The 19,605-nt window shown below is 38.1% G+C and overlaps 1 protein-coding gene across 2 annotated transcripts in view; it reads right to left on the bottom strand.

Annotated features, from left to right (window-relative positions):
• GPR158 (G protein-coupled receptor 158) overlaps nt 1-19,605 on the bottom strand; it is a 207,541-nt gene that overhangs the window by 73,183 nt on the left and 114,753 nt on the right. For both annotated transcript variants that reach the window (XM_054818195.1, XM_054818196.1), the window contains exon 5: nt 14,590-14,658. In XM_054818195.1, the coding sequence (XP_054674170.1) occupies nt 14,590-14,658 (69 nt within the window). The remainder of the gene's footprint in view (nt 1-14,589; nt 14,659-19,605) is intronic.

Here is a 19,605-nt window from a genome sequence, read left to right as displayed (position 1 = left end):
GATGAAACACCCAAGTGGTGAGATCCCATATCTGAGACTGGCCAAAACGAACACTTCAAGACCTGCATTTAGATGAGGAGCTGGGAGTACTCAGAAGGCCATGACCTTTTTCTTCAAGGTTCTTGAACACTTACTATATATATCACAACTATTTATGATTTAAAACAAACCCATTCAGGCAAATTTTGACAGGATTGCTTGTGACATGTCTGAGAAAAATGCATTACTTTAGACGGTTTAAGGAAATGAACTTAGCAGATTCAGTGTATCATGCTACAAAATTTCATCTACTTTATGAAAGACACACATGGAGGGAAATTAACCCATTTCCTTGAACTTGCTTGGGTAACTACAAAATCTCAAGAATGTCTGTCATGCTCTCTAGACCAACAGAGTACTCAGATAGTGTTTATCATCGGGGACTTCTCTGTTCCCTATTTCTTTTTCTCTCTTTCACTCTGAGTGGTTTCAACTTTATTTTTTTCCTGTTCTCTAACCTATTTCTTAATCAGTTAAGACTAAACATTACTTGAAGTTAGATCAAGGTTCCAAACTTTTTTTTTCATTTGTTGAAAATAACAGAGAATTACTTTGTCCAACTTTAGTGTCTTCTCAATAATTCATTCTCTGTCAACTTGCTTGTTTCATCTGATCCATATCTGGGGCCTTGTCATTAATATAAACAATAACACATGCTAATTATGGTGTAAAATATGATTAGATATCTATTATGAAATTAATTTCATGTCTACAAGTTCTTGATCACCTCTGATGCCTGCTATATGCACTGGCGAGTCAAAACAGAAACGAGTGCCTTTCACAGCTACGTCATTTGATACGAAAGGCTTTTGATGTTATCAGGTTAGCCCACTTTATAGACACTTGAGGAAAGCCTAATATACCAGAGGTTTCTTTTCCAAATGTAGTAAGCACTGATGGCACTTACCCTAAACAGAGTAGATATCCTGCCTGAGAAAAGAAGTGTTCCTTATTATTTGTTAACTCCCACAACCCACAGCAGTAACTATAGCCCATGGAAAGGCATCTCAGCTTGGGGTCAAAACAGATCAAGTTTCTTTCCCTGTAAACCGAGTAGTGTGGCATGGCTTTGGCTTCCAGAAAAGTTACATAAAGAAGAGCTAAAAATTACATTTAGATTTTTTAATATTCTTGGTGACATCCGAAATTGGCAGATACCTTATTGTTACCAATATTAAATCTATTAACCGTGCTTAAGACTTACATTGTAGGTTTTTAGGGTCTGTTCTGATTCAGCTGTCTTCAAAAATTCCTGGGTCTTCATAAAATAGAGCGTATGATTGTCTAACAGAGCCTTGTGTTGAATTAATGGTTAACATAGATGTTCCTTAGGGTTTTAAAAGACTTGTTATGACAGTATTTTGCCTTCTCTTCTTGTAGCCACGACTGCTGATTACTTGAACATAGAGTGCCTGCTATTATGGCAGTAACTTATTTGGATTATGATTTCAAAGATGTAAATATGCCTCGAGGCTTGGAAAGTAGATACAAGTTTAATAAATATGGATATAAAAAGCTGACTAAATAACCCAGCACACAGACTTTTACAGATTAGTTCTTTACAGATTTCAAGGCAATGCCATCAATAAAGACAGAAAAAAAGGATGAGCTGACTCCATGGGCCAGGAAGCTCTGCCAGAGTTTTAAAACAACATTTCAATGGTTCAGCAAGCTGGTGATTTCGGATTAGGAGTTTAAGAGAGCGAGCTGAACATTGAGAACATTTGCTCGGTACCCCAATACATGCTATATTTGAGAGGATTAGGCGAGTTAACAAATTAAGCAAGATTAGTAGACTTAACAACATACTACTGGAATATATAAAATTATTTTGGACTCTGACTAATGTGCAACTTGCACACTTGGATTGACATGGAAGAAGAGATCTGAAGATTAAATCATAGCTCCAAGGTTTAAAAACAGTGCTTATTTTAACTATTTCAAATAGAAAATTCCCAAATATAAAAGATAAAACTCTGAACAAGATACAATACTTGAAGGAAAAGTGGAAAGAACTTCCTTATGCCAACAGAACTTCTGCTACTCTTCTTCCTGAATGCCATTATAGTCTGCACAAGTACCAGCATATGCTATACAAAATATACCTGTGGGACACACATGCAAAAGGTTTAAACATTTCTTTCAGTGAAAATGACCAAAAAAATTTCGATAGTACAGGAAAAGCAGCATCAATATGCATTTAACAGAAAAAAAGTGAATTGAAGAACTATTAAGATCTCCTTTATCAAAAAATGTTTCTTCACCAAACTTTGTACACACACCACGAAGTAGCACCAAACCTCTTTGTAATATGCTCTCGGACAGCAAATGCCCACAGCGACGACGTGCTGCTGCCCGAATGGTTGCCAGCCGTGGCGGCAGCAGAGGGTACACTTTCCTGTGAGAAATTCATAATACAACTTTACTCCTTCACAAAGCACCGAGATTTCAGCATACCCAAGGAACACGCTCTGCCTCCATGGCGGATCTGCCCATGTGCACCAGTCCGACACATTCAGAATACGTCAGAATTAATGTGTACACACACTATGACTATGTTTTGCATTTTCCAGCGGATTTGGCCCTTCAGATTACTTTTAAAACCAATGACCCTGTCACTGATAAAGTTTCCAGGTATTCGAAGTAGCTGCTTAGGCAGGCTTACTTTTGCCTGCTTTATGCCTTTCTCACTACCCTCGAGTCAATCTCACACTGGACATACAAAGCAAGGACCTTCTACTGGTTGCAATATGTAAGAAGAGAAGGCGACAAGTAACTGGTAGTCCTTACTTGCCAAGGGTTCTAAGGCATCTAAAGGATTACATTAACTTCAAAACTTACTCATTGCTGTCAGTCACAAAAACCTTGCCTAACGTAGCATGCATCTGAACCCCCTCCAGCACTACCACTCCACACAAACAAACCCACCTAACTCATGCCAGTGCCAAACTATCCAACATCTAACTCCTTTCTGAGCCCTCTTCAGCTGTTAGTATGTAGAACCAAGTCTTGCCGGCAAGGCCAGACCAGGGGACTGAGTGACCTCACTCAGGCCATGGAAAAGCAGTTTTAAATCCCTGATTAGGTTGAGAGAGTTCAAACACCCTTATCTGTAATAGCATGGCAAGCATGAGGCAGCTCGGTGATCTGAAGCTGGCCTCCTCTCAAACCCACGCTAGCAGAGCTGCTCCAGTTCACATGAAATGCTTGAACGCATTCATCGGGACAGTCTGTACCTTACAAGCTCAGGTCACTCCCCTAAAAACAGACAAACCTGAGTTACAAATTCATGGTTCCGTGACTATTCAGTAGAAGACTGAAATATTCATTTGAATAAAATTGGGACCTCTTCTTGCTCTTGCCCCTTGACTTTGCAAGCATTCCCACTGTTTTCTATGTTATCTTAAATCGTGCAGATTGAGGCTTTCTAGTGGGAGTGATGGATTTTCTTCTTGCTATTCCCCACTGCTTTGTTTATCATTTGATGTCTTTTCACACAAGTTGGGTGCAATTCCATAGAAATTAGTAGAGTAGTTCTGAAATACAATCCACATGGGACTGCAATCAGGCTTTTTTCTGTTAGTATTTTTATGGCTTAATCTTTTCAAGCCTAAATCAAATATTCTCAGATCATTCTCATACAGTACCAATCATCTCTAGCAGTATAAAAACAGTTGCATGCTACCAGACCTTTAAGAAGATGAAAAATTCACCATCAAATGTGTCCTTGCTCACACCCTTAATAAAATATTTTTAAACACTTTCATTGTTATTATTAGTAACAGTCATTTGTAATGTGATTCCTACTCATTGATCTGGACCCTGCTGTGCATGGCATAGCTATGCCAAACACCTCTGTACCAAAAAGTTCATAATTTAAATATGAGATGAGAAACCACACGTCAATACAGAGGAAGCACAAGGAAAGAATAAAAGATTTATCTTCTACAATTATGTAAGTGGTGGTTTAGGAAAGAAAAAGAAAGCTTGCAAGGAGTAGTGAGAAATAAATAACTGTATGCAAGCAAGAACAAGCACTGAAGGTACAATCTGTGGTTTTACAGGTATCTTCTATAACATGTTATTGTGACAATGAGAGAAAAGTCAGCACTATATCAAGGTACAAGATGTCACTTTATCTTGTTTTCATTTCTATACTGTTTGCTTGCTCAATTTTGGATTAATTTTCCTGTTGCTATATTAGACTTTTGGCTGCGTTTTAATTCTCAGAGGCAAAGTTCTCTATTCTTTTTTCTCACTATCATCCTTTCCTTTTTCTCTTTACATTGCTTTTACTAACTAAACAATATGCAACAAGGCTTTAGCACCCCAGCATATTTAAAAGACTATCATCAAAGAATAATGAAAATTGTGGATGATCTAAATAATTTAAGTTTGATAAATGATACACTGTAAGAGAACTGTATAAAAATGTTATTTTCTTCCACTTGCAACTTTTTTGTGATAAAAGAAAGTCTCATTTCATTCTCTTATTTTCTGGGTTTTGTCCATATGTTACCTCGGAATTCCTTAAAATTTTTTAGCTTTGAAATCCTCCCATCCATTTCAAATTCTTTTTTTTTTTTTAAGAATGTGCAGAACTTACTGAACTGTATCATGCCACTACAAGAAATCTGCTTTGGATTCAGATTTCAAAGAGAGATCAGCACATGGATACTGTATATTGGCTATGAAGGACACGATATTCCTTAACAGCTTCCTCAAAACTTGCATAAATTTGCAGATCTGTGCTTAGTCCCACAAAGGCAGAGGATCTAGAAATCAAATGGTTTGTATAAAAAACACTTTGCTGAAAATACTCTTTTAGGTGGTCCTAATACACAGAGTTGCATGCAATAAATCAGAAGGTTTATATCACACAGGAAAAAGCTGCTATTTTGTAAAGACTAACTGCTTGCTCTAGTGAACATCTATTCCATCCTCAGTACTACTGTTACTTCTAAGAACAGGAATCTCACCTCTCCCTACTTGCTGTGGTGTAGATACAGACCCAGGCACCACTCTTTTGAATGCCTCATTTTCAGAAATCAATCTGTTAAGGTTCATGGTGAACTTTTTACCTGCTGGCCCCTAACTCTTCATTTTTTTAACCCTGGTGAACTAAAATTTTGAATATTACTGCCAGATGTCTCTATTATTATCAATAAAAGAGGAAATACAGTGTATCTTATACACTAGTACTTCTTGATGTGATTTTATATTGCAACTTATATCTTATGTTGTAAATTGTCTCTGCTCTCGTAAGTATTTATATTACTTTTTTCAGTTCCTCTCTACAAGTAAAAAGCTAGTTTCTTATTTACATCAGGTGATAAGTGGGTTTGTGGTAAAAGCATTGATTTAAATCCCACTAATCTCTTATCCCAGTTTAGAAATGAGAAGTTTAAAAGTGCTACACAGTAATGAAAACTTTCCACTATCACTATTATGATTCTGTAAGTTTTTTCCAGTGCAAAGATTTCACCAGGTATCTTATCATTTTTCCTGCAAACTGAAACCTGCCTAACAACATCTGCCAGTTGCTATTAAAAACCATAAAAATTGCCTGCATCTTCTCGGTTCTCAGCATGTAAAATGACTGAATAAGCGCAGTCTCATCTCTGATGGATGAAATCTCCTTTCTTAAGGATCTCTTCCAAAAACATCAACTTTTCTCTTTCTCCATTGTAATGCATTGAATTTCTCATCTCTCCTAATCATTAACCATTAATCATCCTCCATGGTGTGACACTTAAACTCTAAGTAGATGGTTAGGAAATACCTAATGCATTCATACATAAAAGAATAGGGACTGAGAAGAAAAACTGAGTGGGAAAAAAAAAGCATATTTCAGCTCCTATATTATTCACAGTGAACGGGCTTTGAGATGGAGATTCTGCCTTTCCCCTTTCCTCTGTGTTGACGCAGGGTACTCTGTCAAGTGACATGGAAGTTGATAGGTAAGATATCATGTTTTATCACTCAGCTATACATATTACACAGGTCTGTGTCTTACCTTTAATATCTCAACCTCGTATTCCAAGGCATGGTGAGTTATCATACTGCCCATTTCACTCTGACAGCACCGGTTTACAATTGTACTCAATTTCCTATCAGAAACAGCTTGGTAGTATCAGATTATCTAAGTCAAGTCCTCCTTCAGCATGAACTGCTGCTGCTTTCATTTTGCTTCAGATTCTTGTTGATGCAGATCACAACAACCCTGAACTAAGGAAGCCGGCAACAGCTGAGTTTAGCAGGTTCAGCAAGATTTAACGACAAGCTACAGGACTTTCACTTGACTACAGTTGTTGCTCCATGGGTCTCAGGTACAAAAGCATGAATAAACAATGAGAAAAGACATTTGGTGGAAAAATCTGAACATGCCTCTAGCTTTCACTGAAAGACACTTGGGTAAGAGAAAAAGAATGACTGAAATTTATCTCCCACCAACAGGCAGTCTCTCAGATGCTAAGCTAATTAGCAAAGGTAAATCACTGACATCAGGACTATGCCCTACTGAGAATATGTTGAATGTTGACTACAACTTTTAGTATTTTCCTTTCTGGCACGGTTCAATCCTGGCTCATTTATACTATCAAAACCTCTTGCCTTTAGTTTTACAGTTTAATAAAAATGTGGTATATTGTTTCTCATTATCTTTTCTGTAAAAGTTCTACCACATTTATATTTTGAACTGATACATGAGCGCCTTTTTTCATGTGTTGATTTATTCATAAACTTAAGTCACTACAGTAAAATTTGAACATATTCTAAAACATTGTGCATATTGAATCAGTTCACTTGCCCAGTCGTCAATGTGATCATCAAAACATGTTTGGCTGAGAAAAAATAAAGTACATAATAATTCGATAAGACTTTTTTCCTGTTTTGTTTCTCTAATTCAGCAGAAACAAGGGGGACAAGTGGAGACTTTCACTAATAAGTTTTTCTACCAGGTATTGTTCAGTAATTCCTTGGCTGGCCTATGGCATTGCTGCAGTCTCCCACTCAAGCACTAGTCAAGCCCCTAATGGTTTAGCTTTAGAGAGCAGAGCAAAGATGATGAATTATTATAGTGTGGTTCCAGGCATTAGTAAGGAGCATAGCATGTTTTTCAGGATTGTGGTCTGAAGAAGGAAGGGGGGACATTCAGAGTAATGGCATCTATCTACTACTTTGAAAAGAAGACATTAATATAGGGTCTTTATCTACAAATTCTTATATATGCAAGTAAGTGTATTCATGCAAGTTACTGCAGTGGAATCATGAGTAAAGAGGAAAGACCACAAGATCTTGCCCTGCTCCCCTCACCACAAGATTAATTTCACTGAATGAAGGGCTGACAAGACTATACCACGTGAGTCCCTGCAAACCAGCAGTGCAAGACAGTCATTTAAAATAAAAAGGTCAATGAAAACCCAATGTGGCAGTTGGTTCAGGTCACCGACTGCTGTCCTTTTCTCTCCAGCTCTCAAGCCCTGCACGCACACATATACTTGTCTATTCAGTGAACCTAGATTCTGACAAATGTATCCTTCAAACTCAGTTCTCAAAAAAGTTTTCAAAGTAGTAAAAATAATGCAGCCCTCCTACAACCCTGTACTGCCACTTTGGATCCATGGAAGGAGAAGACTGGGTTTTGTCTTGGTATCGCAAGTAGTGTCACAAGTATGAGCGTGGGAGTCCAAGATGTGAAAGAATAGTAACATCAGTACCTGTACCTTCACTATCTACAGGCTGTCATTTATAAATCCCACTATATGTTCCACCAACATCACATATTTCATCACATGATTCAAAAACTACAACCACGTTATTTTATTATGTGCCTGCACACTGCCCAGTTGGGTAGCCTCTATTCTTGCAGGTTTTTAAGACCTATCTGGATAAAGCCCTTAGTAACCTTGTCTTATATAGTCTTATAGCTGACCCTCCTTTGTGCAGGAGGTTGGACTAGAGGCCTCCTGACGTCCCTTCCAGCCTGTGGTATACTATGAACACAGCACATTGACATACACAAACACACAGAGAAATCTCCTCAGCAAATTCCACCTGTATCATTTTTTTGAATTTATGTCATAGCTCTACTGGGTTTCCAATATCGCAAACATTTGTCTTCTACATGGAGATACCAGTATCAAATCAAGGTCACGAGACATACAGCTGTGGCTAATCACAGTTCTAGATGTAGATAATCTTTTATACAACACCTTCTAGTTATCCCTTTGATAGTAGCTACTAGATCTTTTTAGGATAGCTATGTAGATTAGTGACAATAGAACCATGAATGACTATTACACTGTGTATCTTGTTTATCTGCTATTTCAAATAATTATTCAAAAAGGAGAAATTCTTCAGTGCCTGCTTCCTGTTAATAAAAACAGTCATAAACGTTTTTCTTAGTGAGGTTCAGGGCAAGGACATAAGTGTTCCCAGTGCCTATGAGGTTGCTGTACTTTGAAGCACAAGCTTGTAATGCAGAGGCTACACCAGTTTAGTTTTGGTTTTTGCATTCAGAGCAAGCTGGCTCTCAAAAAAACCTATTGGTTTACTGGTTGCATGTTAACTTCAAAAAGTATGTTTGTCTGACAAGGACATTGCCTGAGAAAGACAAACTATCACATAATCTTTTGCCTGGTTCCCTCACTTCTCTGCCCAAACAAGACAATGTACGTATAAAATCCTGGCAACATAGGAATTAAAATCTGCCCTTTCCATTGGCTGGACATCTAATCCACTATGTTCTGAATAAAATGGAAAGACCCTTTTCTAGTGTACTAGGGAAATCTGCAGTGTTTATCTGAGAGCAGGTAGTTGCACTGTGTCCTTGGACTTCAGTGACATGAACATTATACTGAAGACAGGTATGTTCTTTAGCTACTGTGAATTAAGAACAAGAAAATGATGGGTGTTCATTGTAAGAGCTTTAAAAACTATTTTATGAGTAAAGAAGATGTAGCTATATGCTTAAAAACAATCAAAGCAAAACATCTGGAGTATCAGAGCAGGTTTGCAGTACTAAATGTAAAATGGAAAAAGCAAAGTCTTTCAGCTGGCCTTAGTGAACATCAACACGTAAGGAATAAACAGTGGCTGAGCTCTTGTAACGCATCCATTATAGGCATACGTGAGGGACAAATGCATAAAAGTATTATGCACTATTCCATTTTTGCATTCATTAATGCCAAAACCAGAGCCTTCCGGTGACCTTCTTGCTCTGCTGAGGGCTGTGACTAATGGAGCCACCACAGCTAAACCTCCCAACACTCATGGCTCCCTTCTCCCATGCTAATGTACATACAGATCATTTGAGGGGAAAAAGCCCACATCCACATATAAGCTCCACTACTCCTTTCTTTCTATTCCATCTCGTAACACAAAAGGGCAGGTCATTCTAGCTTGAGTGTGAAAGAGGGAGTAACACAGTCCCCGAATCAGATCTTAACACCTACTACATGCAACGAGATGTCTGAGCACAAAGTTTATTCCAGGCTCCACTGCGGAACTGCTTCATGAGCATTAGTAAGCCAGTGCACTGCCACCCAGCAGCTCCATCTCTCTAAACTGATAGCAATATTGCCTCACTATAATTAGAGGTTTGGAAAAACAAGGGATAGCAGTAAAGACAAATAATTTGGATTCTTTAGCCAAAAGAAAACTGAAGGGAAAATCCTAAGAGTCTTTAAAAAGATACTCCTCAGCCTCCTAAGCTAGTTTATCTTATGGTCTAACTGACTTCGCTGTTATAAAGGTTCCCTCTCACTGTCTAACATAACTTTCAGTTGTTGGAATTTAAACCCGGTACTTCTTATCTGCTATATCAAGAACATGGAGAAGAAATTATTTCCTTCCTCTTTGCATCACGGTGCTCACTAACTTTTATCACTGGCTGTAGACATTATTTCATAATACTGCATGTATTTTGGAGTGCATTTTGCAGTTTCAGTTAAAGTAGACTAGCAGTATGGAAAATGTTTAATATATCAGATAACCCACAGTTGCCTAGGGTGGAATTCATCACCATTTAAGGCAAGTACTCCAGGCTTCCTTTACAGTCAATGAGGCCTTGGCCATGATCCACCTCATCTTCAAGCTGAAGTCTAAAATGAGTCATAAAAGGCCCAGTTTCTCTTCGCTAACTATTTGATGAGTGTAGGATGACTGTTTCAGTTGTGGATACATATATAAGAAACACAGATTCATAGAATAATTTAATTTGCAAGGGAGCTCCAGAGGTCATCTAGTCCAACCTCCTGCTCAAAGTACGTCTTATTGGGCCAGGTCGCTCAGAGCTGTGTCCAGTCAAGTCCTGATACCTCCAAGGATGGATATTCCACAACCTGTCTGGGCAACCGGTTCCAGTACTTGACCACCCTCATGGTAAAAAATGTTTCCTGGTATCTAACCAGAATTTCCTATTTTCTAACGTGTCCATTACAGGTGTCTACAATCAGCCGAGATCTGACCCCTAGTGCCATTATCAGACTACTCTATCACAGTGTTGAGTTTGTGCTTGCTTTATTTGAAGGTCTTTGCAACATGCAAAGTGTGTTCCAAGCACTATCAAGACAGGGAGTTAGGAAAGGTCTAAAACCTCCACCACAGTCATTATTTCTGGAAAAGGAAAGTACTGAGAATCGTCCCCTCAGATGCCAAGTATAGAAGTTAAGAGACTCCTCCATAAGACAATCAGGTTTTGGCCCTCTCTCCAAAAACTAAGAACAAAGAAATATAAGTGAAATCAATTAGAAAGACCAGCATTCATTTGGAGGAGGTCCACTGGTAACTGGAAAGACTAAGTAAAGGAAAATCAGAGATGTTACTGTGAGAACTAAAGAAAATAAAAGAAATGAGAGCCACAGAAATGAAAGCTTCCCAGCAATTGCTGGGTAAAATCTATGCATTTGTAATAGACAAAGCTCATCTGCCTGCTTATAATTCAGGAAAGATCAGTGTGTTGTTATCAATATAGCAAAATTTGAATAATAAATTTTGGTGGAGACCATCATTTGCACTTCCCGTTTGGTTAGCAGGGCATTGTAACAGCTGTTTTTCTCACCAAAAGCAGCTGGCTGGTGATATGATTTTTCAATTAATGGTGCTAGACTATGAATAGATTACTGCATATAGACATGAAAACAATGACAACTAGTGAAAGAAATTAAGCAATGCAACAAAGTAGGTTTTGGTTTCCATGTAATTGGAGGGTAGGGAAAGTCAGAGATACAATAAAGCCCTTCTGGACACAGTGAAATTTGTATGCTGAAGGGTGTCAAAACAATCCAAGACAGACTGGGTGAATGGATCTAGAAAAAGAATTAGAAAAGTGTAGAGGAGCGGAGAGTAAAGATGCAAAAGACTTAAAGCAGTGCTGAGAAAATCTAAGGGGATTTTCATTTTTAAATAAGAACGTAATTTTGCACTGAATCCTTAAATGAACAGAGATTTGAGTTATTTAGAATTGAAATGCTGTCATTTTATCTCTTCACATTGTACATGCACTAAAGCAAGCTGTGTAATTCTGGACTTACTTGAGCATGAAAGTAAAGCTTTTTGGTTTTACCTTCCAAATAACAATAGAAGAGATGACATAAAAAGGAGAACAGCCTTATGTTAAAGGAGAACAACTTACTGCAGTGATGCTTGTCTGGCCCAAACTGGTGAACTCCATTCCGTATTTTAATTTGCATTTCATGCTAGCTGTGGAAAACATAGCCTAAATCGGGTGTATAAGAGGTGACATCTAGATTAATTAGTCTGAAAGCTCTGATATACTCCTCTATTGTAAAATGAGGACCAAATCAAACAGCTGAAACAACTCTACTTCTGTGCCCATGTTACTAAGTCTTTAACCACATCACTGAGTTACAGAATATTCCCAATTCTTCTCAGAAATAAATGAAGACACCAAATAACAGGAAGAAGTAAATAAACAATGCATATGAACCAGGAAAAAGATCTGCTTTGCATGTATGTGACTTGTAACCAGTATGATAATTGATAATCTATGCTCTACACCTTGCTGTGAATGGACATGTGTGTGAATGTCAGCTGCTGCAAATGAGACTCTCCGTTTAGAGACTGGGTTGTCTCTCTTCCTCACTCCATCCTGCTCTGCTTTGTGCTCCTTTTTGAGACACGAAGCAGGTGAGCACATTTAGATACTGTTCATGTACAGCAAAATGTCAAGAGTTCACATTCCATCATTCACACCTTGCAGAAACACAGGCTTTTCTTTCTTAAAGATTATACAGGAGACCTCTCTGGCTATGCTTTACAGACGTCACACATTTATCATTGCACTGGCTTGCCCTGGATCAGAAATGGATGAAATCTTCTTTGCAGTGAATTGAGGGTCAGCAACATTGAAATCTTGGTATTTCTGTATCAGTCCCAATCTTCTCTGTTTTTCTCAAAACCATGTTCTTGCAGTTGGTGAAATCAGGATTAATTTCTCTGTCCGAATGTTAATATGGTGTCCCACTATCACGCGCGCTACGTCCCTCCCCTAAGACCTTGAAAACAGAAATGATAAAATTTCTCTCTTTTCTGTTTCAGTCTGTAGGAGTAACAGCCTGATTAGTAATTACCTCTGTAAGAAAGTAAAAGAGCCCCAGCAAAGAGTGTGGGAGCATAAAACTGCTCTAAGAGAGAAGTCAGGTCGTACACTTTGCATATTACTTTCTAACGGAATGTGTTTTCAGTGGACAGTTTTATATACTAGAACGAGATGTGCAGAGAAGGACAAGCTCTAGTCAAGTATCCACATCCCAACTGGGAGACAGGCTAATGAGGAATTTTCAGCAGAAGATTTTTCCTCAGAGTACACCAATTTGTGATTTTGTACTTGCTGTATATTTAACACGGTTAATGTCAGCGAAAAAAAGTGGGGAAATGTTTAAATGTCAGCGAAAAGCTGAGGGGATGCTTTGGTTGTCGAACCACTCCTTCCCAGCACCCTTTTCCTTTCTTCTCTTCTCCCTCTGCATTTAAAGGTTGTGGACGGCCATGTCTTGCATCTAACAGTATGGTTCTTCTTCAAGTCAACTGCTGAGAGAGAAATCTTTTTCCACCAGCATTATCTCAGTATCCCTGATGCTGAGCACCTGAAGCCTGAAGACAGACAGCCCCCAAAGGGCGTTCGTCCTTTGTGAAATACAATTAGAGGATCAACTCAAGAGCTGAAGAATCAGTGACAGATGAGCAGACTGCTGTCACAGCAAAAGCTATGATGAGGCTTCTGGTGTACTTTGCAGTTGAGGTTGTACAAACACTGACCAGTTCTTACAAAGCCTCTGCCTGGGGAAGCCACTGCATGGCTCCAGGGTTCTCTGGGAAAGCAAAGAGACGACAGCCGGGGAAAGGAAACCCCTCGCTTTATGCTTTATGCTATGAATTTCTGTAAATGCTTCACAGCATTTCTACACTAGCTGAGGAAGCAGTGCACAGGCTTTCTGTTCTGCTCACTGGACAAGAATATGAAAGAAGCTCTGAAAACCCCAGAGAGAGGTATTGCAAACTGTAAGAAGTATTTGTACAACATGGAAAAAACCAAAATTTTGTTCTTCCTGACATCTGCAAGTGAAAGATGAAAAAACACATAAAACTGTCCTAGAACTGCACACACTTTTTCTTTAGAACTTCAGAGGCCCAAAAACTAATGTATAAAAATTCCATCAGGTTTTGCATTTATTATAGTATTCTTCACACCTCAATCTACTACAGTTTATTTGCTACTTGTTCTGCAACTGCTCAGGAGTTTTGTTTTCCAGCTAGTCTCTCAGTAACTACATGATGGTCTGTAAAAGCACAGAAGATTCTGGCTACTGAGGAAAAGAGAACGTAAACATATTTTAAAATAATCCACCACTCCATCTTTGTTTGTCTCCAGATCTGCACTCTATCAACTTCATTCAATTTAGACTTTGATGTCTTGCTTTATCTAGTCATTATAATGGGTTTATGTGGCAATTAACAAACTTAAGTTTTCTGGGATTTTTGAAAAAAGAAAGGATCTATATTTCTATGAATTTTGTGAGATATTCCTCATGTAACTGTGAAATTACTTTTTCCCCCCCCTTATAGCATAGGGATAATACCATCTCATTTTCCCAAATACATGGTATTGCAGATGTCACGTAACTTCAGAAACATCAAAATATATGCCAGTAATACACTGAAATTATTACTCTCCTTTGTACTACATTCCAGAAAAATACTTGCTATAATCAGAGTCCTCCTTCTACACACCTTGCAGAGTTTTCCCACAGCAAAGGTTAGAGAAGTATCATCTTTCAAAGCAAAAGTTCAGCTTAACCCAGAACACCTATAAACTTCCAAGTAAAAAACACTAGAAAGTTCCCTAAACTGAAAACGGAGAATTATTACAAATAAAGTAAAACATTCAAGTGTTCTTAAGAATATTTACAGAAGACAGTACATTTTATAGTCAGATTAAACTAATCATTACATACCAAGGTGATTCATACAATATTTTAAAATGTCACCAAGGATATAATTTTTTAAAAAAGTTATAGTTTGACTTACCGGAAAGTACAGAAGAAGTGATCCAAAAAGAATGGTTTCCAACAGCACCAGCCCTGAAGCCCTGATACTCTAGAAGACAAAAAACCAACACAAAATATTAGAAAATTCTCTCCGTTTGCCATTTAGATGCTGGGTTCTTTGCAGAAGGTACCTTGAGTTTTGTCAGTATAACGCTTCCACAGTACCACTCGTTAAAGCACAGGATTAAGCTGTCACACTGGCATGCTCCACATTCTTTAATTCACAGGCCCGTTACAACGGTTGTGTTTTACAAAACCCAATTTAAAAAATCACTCTTTCCTATGTGAAATACTATTCAACATACATTACCTGCTAAAATTGCTCTCGTGTGAAGAATAACGGATCATGGGAATTACAGATATGAATTTAACTGTAGAATTTGTTCTGTACTATTTAAATTTCAAGGCAGCCTTCGAACATTTTGACTTATTTAATATTAATGACTAGGCTTCTATAATACATATGAATAACCTACAATTTTACTGAATACAGAGTGTGCTCTTAGACTGAAAGCACCTTTATTTTTCCTGAAATTTTGTACAAAGATGTTGATTCAGACATTAACTTGTCCAGATTATAAAATATCATGCCATTTCCTCACTGATTCTAATGCACTCTCTCCATCACAGTTTTCTTACATTTTAAAATAAGTATTTTTTTTTCCTAATACAAAGCATATTCCAATAAGTTGGATGATTTATGTATAGTGTATATCTTAAAGACAAAACATAAACACTGCTTCCTATGTCCTTAACCGTATCCTTCCCCTGAGATATTGTTTCATATGCTGTTCTGGAAGAAGGCAGTGTTTTCCTGACTGCAAGCAATGCAGGCAGAGAAGTCAGCAGAAGAGGCTTTGTCAAAAGTCTTTTGAAAAGTCCCCTTCTTTCGCATCATAAAATCTTCTTGTGGGCTGGAATCAATGGCTCGTGGTAATCTCTCTAATGGTTTTAGATGGCAGAAGTTTATCTTTCAGAAGATTTTCCCAGGAAAATCCTGGGAGCACACTTTTTTTCCTTATTTTATGGCCAGAATTTTTCATGTATTTGAGAATCATTATTATGGCTCCTCTTTTCTAGACTTTTCCAATTCTTTCACTTTTCCTTGTGGATCTTAACCTTAGACTTTCATACTAAAAGTTTCATACTAAGGATTGCAAAACTGTTCTGCTACCTGTGTCTTAAAATTGCACTCTGACACTGAGACATATATTTTTAGCAAAATTTTCATGGAACTGATATACTTCCATGAAATGTTTCTTAAAAAGCAAAGCAAAGCTAAACTAAAAAAAAACTAAACAAAACAAAACACTAACAAATAGCCAAAATACTGTAACTATCTTTCTGAATAGAATGCAATGCCTGCCTTAGCAATTGCTGAAACTTGAATATCGCCCCCCCAAGTGCAGTTTGTATTTACATTGGGTTCCTGCAATGCAAGGCATTTGTTTCAACAAACTGAAGTGTTTTGGGTGGGTTTTTCTCTCTATGAGGATGTTGGGTGAAGCATAAACACAATCTCAAATGCAAAAAGGCTGAGAAAATAGTAATTGAAATGCCAGTGTCAGGTTTTTTAGGCTCAAGTGATCCCATTGTTCAATGACATATCCAATTCAACTGAGTCAGTACTTTGTATCATTTATTTCTGTCACTTGAATAGATGGGCAACCTCACCCACTAGTCTGCTAATGTAAAAATGGTCCAGCACTCCTGTACTGCATCTCCCCATGTAAGAGCCCTGCCTCACTTCATCTAGAAGGATGCTCCAGAAAGACATTCACAAAGCATATTTATCAACAGAGTTTCCCAAAACACATTGATTCTGTATTTGTGAGACACTCGTTTATTATAAACATCCCTAAACAATAAACAAAGACCTGAAGGGATGATACTATCTTTTATGGCTGCTGTAATAAAATTCTTTAGGTACCCATATTTCTGTATTCAGATGCATTCAACTTTTTCAAATGGCACTATAAAAATCAATACATGCAGACAACTTTTCAGGACTGCCTTCTGCGGACACTTCTGTTCTGATCTCATGTAACACCAAAAAGCTGGAAGTAAATGTTTAGATGCCAGTTATGAAGTCATTAAATGGAATACTTCCAGGTTATTTTAATTAAGTAGTGACTAGACTTCCAATTATTTTATAGCTTAAATGTTTGAAGCTATGGATCATGTACACTGCTTTGACATGTATAATAGAAAGTGCAAATATTTTTACAAACTATAAATGGCAGTATGAGTTAGTTCACATTTCTAATGAAGACATAAATTTAGCCTGAGACGTTCATCTTGTATGCAGCAGATGAAAAAGAAAAGCTTAGAAAGCTTAGAAAAGGTTAAAATCTGCCACTGAGAACACAGGTTTCACACTTTGTGAAAAGTTCCCAGCACTATATCATAAATTTAAAGCAAGCCGTACAGGCCCATGTCCACAAGAATCCTTATGTGGCCCTGACTCTGCTGTAGCTGGGATCTCCACACGATAGAGTTTTTCTTCATATCTTGTCATGGTTTAGCCCCAGCCAGCAACTAAGTACCACACGGCCAACTCACTCCTCCCGCCCCAGTGGGATGGGGAGAAGAATCAGAAGGGTAAAAGTGAGAAAAATCCTGGGTTGGGATAAGGACAGTTTACTAGGACAGCAAAGGAAGAGGAAAATGACAACAGTACTAAAAACAGAATATACAAAGCGGGTTACACACAATGCAATTTGCTCACCACCCAGAACCTGATGCCCAGCCCAGCCCCAAGCAGCGATCCCTCCTCCTCGGGCAGCTTCCCCCTCCTTATATACTGAGCATGATGTCATATGGTATGGAATATCCCTTTGGCTAGTTTGAGTCAGCTGTCCTGGCTATGTCTCTTCCAGCTTCTTGTGAAAATTAACTCTATCCCAGCCAAAAACCAGGACGCAGCTTTATAAGACAACGGCACTTTCCTCATTGGGAGTTAATGCAGAGGGGTTTTGCCCCACACCACACAAGACACTGGCAGAGGTCAGTGAACTCATGTCTCCCACTATCCATCAGTCCTCAAACCACTGAAGAAGCCTTTTTTTCATATTTTGTACAGTGCATCTCTATATGACAGAATGACCAAGAAAGTAGCGGAAATGGGTATCATACAGTGAAGATGGAAATGATCTAAAAAAGCTGATCTTCAAAGAGCTTCTGTGTGAACATCCTTTTCTAAACAAGTCTCGCATTCTCATCAGTCTTTTCTTATTGAGCATTTCTCTGGGCGGCATGATCATGTGATAACCTGCAGGGGCAAAGAACTTCAGCATTTCCAGCTCTTCTGCCAAAACTATGAATTAACCCATGATTTTCTTCTCACCCGTGTTGTGGTAGGAACCATTGTCTGTGAATTCTGTCTATGCACTTCTGTTTCCTGCCTTAAAAGAAGTGTGGCATACAGAGCAATACTGGAATTCAAAATGAGCTTGAATCCAGGGTTTGACTGTGCTTTTATCTTTTATCTGTCTTTGATACCTGGAGAATGGAGGGTTTGAACCCAACGTTTACAGACATCACAGCTCTTCTTTAACAGGATTCTTCAGCAAATGGAGTAGACATTCTGGCAGACATGAATGCATCCACAGTGATGAAGAAAAGCACAAAACTTCAAATAAGAAATATTCCAACCAAAGAACTATTTTTGCTTAAATGTAGAGAAAAGAAAAAAATGGGATGGCAATGGAAGCATCAGAATTGTCCTGAACTACATTTTTGAAACTCTAATTGCTAATTTTCCCTACTGCAAAGAAAAAGAGATATTTTAATCAACAAAAAGTAATGTGAAAGCCTTTGGGTTAGAAAAACCACATACGTTGATTAAAAATAAATATATGACTTTCTTCTTCCAATAAGCCCCATTATAGCCCAAGAGGTAAGGTCCAGGAAGTAAAATTTTCATCCCTCAGTGAAGCTTTAATAACAGGGAACAGCTAAAGAGGGGGAAATCAAAACTAAAGCAGGATGTTTTAAAACTAATTTATTAAATAAAGATATTCTATATTAGATAGACAGTATTTCCACCAGTCTCTAAGCACCAATTTTTTTCACCAAAAGTTGAATCCTTCACTATACAGGCTTTGCAAATACAGGCCCCTAAGGCATACATGGCTGTGGGGAGCATCGCAAATACTTCACTTTATGGGAATCTGCAACACATCCCGCAGTGAATACACCCACGTACCTCTGGAAAAAAAAGCCTTTGCTCTTTTAAGAACAGAAATGAAAGAATGGAAACAAATGATATCTCAAAGCCTCCACCAACTGGTGTCCACTTGTACTGCCTGCACAATCAGAAATCTCTAATGGAATTCACAGAAATCAGGGCATTTTAGGATATAGCCCTGAAATTCCATTCAGCGGGATTTTCTTCCACTTGCATACAACATTTGCTCAATCTCTGTCTCTCTTCCTTAACAGATGCTTGGGTTTTTGCATCTGCCTTGCTGGTTGGCATTTATTTTGGTTTTTGTTTATTTATTTCTCTGGCTGTTCATCTTGTGTACAGTTTGTTTATTGCCACTTTGCCTGCGTGCTTGTTTCCCTTTCGGGGTTTTAGTTCTATGTTTACTTATTTGTGTCAGTAAAACTGTCCTTTCTGGTATTCTCTGTCTCACTTAATGGTTACACATTGCTGACACCTAAGTGATACTGCAATTTATTTTGCTTCTAGCTTCATAATAACTTTCACACTTAGCTTAGCTTCCTGTACCATACATTTTCCACATTCTCTAGGTTTCTTTGCTTTTTAATTGCGATCTTTGTTTAATGATAATAATAAGTAAGTCAAAGGAGGAAAAATAATGATTGAACTAGGCATCCAGCCTCCATCCAGAAATACTGGAAGCAAACCAAAAAAAAGCAACTAAAATAGCATGGCATGTATTACAGGAAAGGTCAAGCCCAGGTACGTACTGGTCTCTACCATCTTCTTCATCCTGAGCCAGAGTTTTTTAGATAGTAGCTACCATCC

This window comes from Grus americana, chromosome 2 (genome assembly GCF_028858705.1).
Source record: "Grus americana isolate bGruAme1 chromosome 2, bGruAme1.mat, whole genome shotgun sequence".
Lineage (NCBI taxonomy): Eukaryota > Metazoa > Chordata > Aves > Gruiformes > Gruidae > Grus > Grus americana.
The sequence above is the reverse complement of the archived record's forward strand: the minus strand, read 5'-3'. Positions and strand labels throughout refer to the sequence as shown.